Source organism: Opisthorchis viverrini (assembly GCF_000715545.1).
Source record: "Opisthorchis viverrini unplaced genomic scaffold opera_v5_180, whole genome shotgun sequence".
NCBI classification, from domain to species: Eukaryota; Metazoa; Platyhelminthes; class Trematoda; order Opisthorchiida; family Opisthorchiidae; genus Opisthorchis; species Opisthorchis viverrini.
Genome location: NW_008751837.1, coordinates 710,919 through 717,899, shown reverse-complemented (window position 1 = coordinate 717,899; position 6,981 = coordinate 710,919). Strand labels below are relative to the sequence as shown.

At 44.5% G+C, this 6,981-nt stretch overlaps 1 protein-coding gene across 1 annotated transcript; it reads right to left on the bottom strand.

Annotated features, from left to right (window-relative positions):
• Positions 1–2,990: 2,990 nt before the first annotated feature.
• Positions 2,991–6,740, bottom strand: T265_07685 (hypothetical protein; the record flags this gene model as incomplete). Its single annotated transcript, XM_009173264.1, has 4 exons — positions 2,991–3,239; positions 3,398–3,551; positions 4,795–4,998; positions 6,625–6,740. The coding sequence occupies 4 exons, from the start codon at positions 6,738–6,740 to the stop codon at positions 2,991–2,993; spliced, it is 723 nt and encodes a 240-aa protein (XP_009171528.1).
• Between the last annotated feature and the right edge of the window lie 241 nt (positions 6,741–6,981).

The following is a 6,981-nucleotide window of genomic DNA, read 5'->3' as shown; positions in this document are numbered from 1 at the left end:
CATATGTAAACTTCAAAACGACCAATATATCTCAAAATTCAATGACGTCCATTTCGAGCCTTTTTTCAGTTACAGATGGATGGGTGCGCTAGTTAGTTCGGCATCGTGTACCCCTAGCCGCATGTTAGTCGTGTGTGTTGGTTAAGATCGTTCAGCTGTCTGGTATTGTCGACGTAGGCTATATGTGGCTAGTTAGTTAGGCATCGTGTACCCCTAGCCGCATGTTAGTCGTGTGTGTTGGTTAAGATCGTTCAGCTGTCTGGTATTGTCGACGTAGGCTATATGTGGCTAGTTAGTTAGGCATCGTGTACCCCTAGCCGCATGTTAGTCGTGTGTGTTGGTTAAGATCGTTCAGCTGTCTGGTATTGTCGACGTAGGCTATATGTGGCTAGTTAGTTAGGCATCGTGTACCCCTAGCCGCATGTTAGTCGTGTGTGTTGGTTAAGATCGTTCAGCTGTCTGGTATTGTCGACGTAGGCTATATGTGGCTAGTTAGTTAGGCATCGTGTACCCCTAGCCGCATGTTAGTCGTGTGTGTTGGTTAAGATCGTTCAGCTGTCTGGTATTGTCGACGTAGGCTATATGTGGCTAGTTAGTTAGGCATCGTGTACCCCTAGCCGCATGTTAGTCGTGTGTGTTGGTTAAGATCGTTCAGCTGTCTGGTATTGTCGACGTAGGCTATATGTGGCTAGTTAGTTAGGCATCGTGTACCCCTAGCCGCATGTTAGTCGTGTGTGTTGGTTAAGATCGTTCAGCTGTCTGGTATTGTCGACGTAGGCTATATGTGGCTAGTTAGTTAGGCATCGTGTACCCCTAGCCGCATGTTAGTCGTGTGTGTTGGTTAAGATCGTTCAGCTGTCTGGTATTGTCGACGTAGGCTATATGTGGCTAGTTAGTTAGGCATCGTGTACCCCTAGCCGCATGTTAGTCGCGTGCGCCGATTAAGATCGTTCAGCTGTCCGCTATGATTGACGTATGTTCCATGTTCCTAATAGATAAATCTCGAGGTCTTCCTAGCATGATTCGCAACCTATAGTGGAAAACTCTGGTTTTTGCCAGCAAACGTGCACGACGTTTGGCAAATAATTAGCGTGCATTACGGAATTTTTACTGGCAACAAACAATCATCTAGCAAAATTTGTTTCCACGAACGCGCCTACGCATACGTTGCATCTCCAGAGGCCATCTGGATTCTAGAATGTTGGGGAAATTTGTTCCGGTGGGAAAATACCTGAAAGTTACGTTCACTGTATGTTAGTCGATGTTTTCCACAATTCGCGAGTTTTTAATCATCAGGTAACGTATTCACAGTCGGTGGTGTTTGTTGGCCTTGAGAATTCGCTCACTTAGACGAATCGCCATAGTAAATTATTTTCAATAATACAGAAGCATATACATTATACACAGACATTCTACCCTATGAAGTGGCAAGTCTGAAAATGCCGTAAATTTCGAGCAATCAATCTCATTGTGCGAATAGCCAGCTGCCTCGTAAGCCGGTTAAAAGTGTGAATCGGTGGCTGTCCATGACCTTGAAATATCGCTCGCATCGGAAGTTGCAAATAGATTAGACTTACTGCTTATTAATTTATGATTTCGGTGAAAATGATATGGGTGTGCTTCTAGTCAGTGGCAGATGCAACCAACGAAAACAGCATCCAGGCACGGAACCACCTCAAATTGCTGCGTCATGTTGTGCAGATGGATAAAAAGTTCATTGGGTTTACGAAGGCCTCCATAACGGGGTACCAAAAATGAGAGGCACGTACATTTTTCGGAATTGAAGGGGACATTGGTCGAAATCATCCGACCTCGGAGGTTGCCCGCCAAGCTTGCCTGGAAATTATCCATAGCTTTGTTAAGCGACTCTCCTTGTGGTTCATCCACTTGGAACATTAGTCAAGTGAAAGCACCTCCATACTAAATTCCGGGAACTCCACCATAGGCATTTCACAAACAGAGTAGCGTGCGCCTGTTGACGTGGATGGTTGTTCCACCGCTTACTCTCGTACACGCTTGAGTTTTCATTTGGATGACCACGTCGATATAAGCCACCCACGCTATGAAGAATGCAGTCATGCTACATACATCACAAGTCATGAATTACTTTTCCTCCTGAAAAAATTTTCGCCGCAATTGCAAATATGTGGAGAAGGAAACAGCGGGCGGAATGGGAAAATTCAGAAAATGGGCTTGGCGCCAGCAGCCATTCACTGAACAACTGATGCAGATAAAGAAAGAAAATGTTAGCACGGGTTTCTGAAAATCATTTGGAATGACGTAGTTCTGCTGAATGCCAACACTTCATTTCATAAGAAATAGTAATATGAAGTGATCGGGTGGAGCAACGGATCCTCTGAGGCCTAAGCTTCATGGTAATTGGACGACAGCTACACCGTAAATTACCGTCCAATAGCCGATCTAAATCACGTACCGTATAGCTGCTCGAATTATACATTGCCTCCCATTTTGCTTGGTTTATGTGTAGTTATTGCTTACTGGACTTCGGTCCATGAGCTTTCTTTCTGCTTTCCATCCACATAAGTGGTCTCGAACACCTGTGTTCTGAGAATCATTGTGCACTTGTGCTTCGATGACGTGCACAATACACTTCACGGATTAACGGTTTGATACACAGAATCGAAGCTTTCGCCCTAGTTTCCCGTGTCAGGTTTGTTCTTGTCGTTCAGCAGCTTTCGTTCGCCTGAAAGATACAAGCGAAAAGGAGTGCTATGGCACTGCTCTTTAAGCTTTCAGTGCAGGGCAGTAACCACTGCCTGGTAAACGTGTGTGCTCTAGTCAGAGCTGGAAAATCTTATTACCATGTCCCCGCAGTGTGTTAGTTGGGTCAACAGTGAAGAAACTGTTGACCAAACCTTGTTCATTCAAGGCACAAATAAGGACTAGGTCCCCTCGTAGGTGACGATACTCAAACGTGGGATGTTTGAAGTAGTGATGCTATCGACGGCAGCAACCTTATGAGTAGTGCATTACAAAGGAGTGATGCTGTTCAAGAATCTGTCTCTGGGTGAAGATATGGTGGATGCATCATCGACCAGGGCGAAACCCAGCTTGGTTTTCACGAATCTCTCGGTAGTCCACCAAATTTCGCAAAATAACGCCGCAGAGCACCTTGGGTGCGGCGGATACCAGTGTGAAATCACGGTGGTTTTCACGCTCTTGCACTCTTTTCTAAAAACTTGGATGATGGTCGAGGAGCTCCATTCCGCTGGTACTCTCTTTTTATCGAAAGAATAAACAAGGGTTTAGAGCCATATTTTGTCCAATTTAACACAGAGTGCGGGCATTAAAAGCAGAAATGTGGAGATCCTCTGAATCCAATGAGGGTTTGTTGATTCATGAGTTAGATAACTCAGTGGTTAGAGTGCGGATTTACTGATCGGAGGGTCCGCGTTCGAATCCGACCTCCGCCTCGCGACTTCCCCTGTCTAGGCTTGGGCAACGTGGCAGTATCCCAGCCCTCGTACTTCCTTCGGGTGGCATGGGAGCTAGGCACTAAAAGGGTGTTACGGCTGAGCGGGTATACCCCGCTTGGTCATCGAAACACAGAAGCCCGAACACACCGACTAGTTGACAGCTTTGGGTCAGACAAACAACTGACTTACTCGAGTAGATAACTCATGGGATATTCATCACGACATTAGCTCCTCTGAAGAAAAAAGACCCTTAAACGTGGTATTTTCTAATTTCCGAAGTTGGTTTTTCGTGAACAGGAAAAAATACTTTTACTCGTTCATTTTATTAGGTAACATGGATATTTTAATATTATATCCGCTTTCTTTTTCAGCGGTTTGACGTACAGCCCGTTACAGTATGACGCTGCGGTGGGTTCCTATGGAAGCGAACCCAGAAGTAGGCGGTTGTCTCATTTCCGTTTACCTTTTTTAGGTTATGAATCAGGTATATATGGATTGTTCGTCATCCTATGGTCCTTAGTTTATGTACAACCTAGGCATTAAACCTGAATGGCAGTTTTCGGATGTGTATGGTTTCGAGCCAGAACTATTATCAATGGTGCCGAGGCCAGTTTTAGCAGTCATTATGCTATATCCACTTCATGATTCCTATACGGATGATGGGATTGGACAGTCTGTGGATAACCCACATGTGTTCTTGGTTAAGCAAACGATCAGCAACGCATGCGGCACGATTGCCCTGTTGCACGGCATAATGAACAATGAACAGTTTTTGGAATTTAAAGGTGAGCCCAGGAAAATCCCCCGTTTCTACACGAATCCTGTGAGAACACTGAACTCTGCTTGCTACTTCCTATCTACTCATCTACGAGCGTGGTGCTGCGAACTGCCACAGCCTGGCCTTAGATGTGCTCCGAGCTATAACGCATTCCCCAATTTGTAATAACAGCAACTTCCCCAGATAATTGTTTATCATACAAACCAAATTCTCACTTGGTTTTCCGTGCTAGCTGTTAAGGACAAATCTATTAGTGAGGATGCGTCACCTTTTTGGTGCACGTCTGTTATGCTTCTCTGGACCACCCAATACTAGGCAGTAATGGGTGAAATGTAAATTTAACCGATGCTTTGTCGTTTAGCCTGGAACTGATACGTTTGTTTCTACAACATCTGCGGAAATCATACATTATGACGCATCCAGTGGGTCTCTATCGTCCGCCAGCCACGTTAACTATGAGGGTGATGTCTTGCGAGTGAGGCTTTTGCGGTGCTCGTCGAAGGCGAATGCAAACGGCTTTGAAGCCTCATAAATCTTGAAACACCAATGGCTCAGTGGTTAGAGCGTCAATTTACTGACCCGAAGGTTTGTGGTTCGAACCCGACCTCTGCATCTCGACTTCTCCCGTCTAGGCTTGGGCAACCTGGCAGTGTCCTAGCCCTCGTGCTTCCTTCAGTTGGCATGTCAGCTAGGTACCCACAGGGTGTTACGGCAGAACGAATATTATTTTTAATAATTTCTATTGATTGATTGCAGATGGAGCTCAGTAGTAACCACACTGTCCTAGATCTTTCCATGGGAAAATATATATTCAGTTTGCTATTTAGCGAAATGAAAAGCAATCTCTTGGACTCTTCACATCTAGATTATTTGGGCTCATTAAACACGAAGAATTGTGTTGGTTCTTTAAAACAGTAGTACAAAAGCATCAGGAGCTGGAATATAGCCTTTGTTAGTCAACCGTCATGACCATAAAACGTAGGAGCTTACAACGCAGTTCTGATAGTGTAGGAAAGTACGTTCACCGTGGCATGATGCATATAAATATCGACCTGACGGTTTTTCTCGACAACGAAGTGAATAGATACGCGAAATTTTGAAGGACTACCGGGTTTCATTTAGCTCTCAAAATTAATTTTATGGTTTCTGTTCACCGTCCATTCTTCGGTAATCTAACTACGGAGCTTTCTAGTGACCGTATTTACTTCTTTTAGTTCTCATGTTGAGTTGAACGTTTTAGGTGGTAGTTCAATACTGACTAAATCCTAATTGTGCCTGTTGCGCTGCTCGTAGGGAATTGAGCAAGTAACAGACATGTCCAACCCCAGTTCCTTTATAATTTAAGCCAAATCTGCCACGTTGCTAACAGAAATCCCATTATGAAGGGAGAGAAAGGGGTATGATGGGCTTAAAAACTCTACAAGCTTTCGGCAACACAGGCCTGATCTGATCCTCATTCGTAACTCGGATAATCTATTCAAGTCGATGTGGAAACTTCATTTTGTTTTGTAGTTAAACGATTTGCCGGACTGAAAGCTTTTTTGCTTTTGATCACTATCTACCGTTATCTAACACAGATCGGTCGCTCATTGACGAACTAATGGCTCGAACACGTGACATGAGACCTTCTGAACGTGCGGCAGTTTTCGAGGGTGAAGAGGTGTGTTCATCTTAAAACTCACGCCTGAGGTTTTAGCGCTTGTCCAAACTTCATGAAAACTCGGCTGCGAAAGGTCAAACTGAGGTAAATGTGTGCCATATAGGCTTTTAGTAAAGCTGCTCTCCAGGCACCTCCAGCATCAACCAAGACGAATCTTCATTTTGTTTGCTTTATTGAGAATTCAGGGCAACTATACGAACTTGGTGAGTCTTGAAAAATGTTTTTCAAGCACATTGTTGCTATCTTCGTATTCTTCACGTGTTTACTTGACTGCGTTTATGTTTGCGTTGCCAGGCGTCTATCTGACAAGTGGAAGTAAAATTCCATCCCTATAGTCGGGCTTAAACCGACTTGTGCCGATCGACTACTTGATAGAAGAGAGAAGCTCTTGAAAATGGTTGCGACTATCTTATGAAGTATACGCACACGAGCGCCAGTGTCATTGGATAATCCGGAGAAATGACCATTCTGAGCATGACATTCAGAGGTTGGTGGGTGTACGGTAGCTGAGTAGTTTTTTGCCAGGGACTTGGTCTGTGAATTGTCACGTATGGCCCGCAGCCTGGGATAATTTTGGGTTGAGAGGATGTTTGACCTATCTAGCCACCCGTTGAATTCGGGTTCACTAGCTCATCGAGTGAACTGTCATTCTAATTGAAGTAGCATTCAACCACCCTACCGCTATCACCCTTTGCTACCTGATGGGGGTGGGCGAGATGGCTCAGTGGTGAAAACGTGATTTTACTGACCCGAAGGTCCATGGTTCGAACCCTCTGCATCTCGACTTCTCCCATCTAGGATTGAGTAAGCTGGCAGTATCCCGGCCCTCATGCTTCCTTCGGGTGATATGGCAGCTAGGCACCATAAGGGCGTTACAGCTGAACGAATATTTTATTTTATTATTACCTGATGGGTTCCAATGTCATTCATTCATTGGCCAGATATGTTGCTTGTACCTCAGGATGGCTCCACCATTTATTGATACCACTTAAGTGGTATAAAACGTAACCTGTTCATCTTGTTTTTTATAGGAAGAGGTGATGTAGAACCACTAAGGCATTCAATTTGTGATAAAGCTACTCTGCGCAGAACTGAAGTGTAATGAA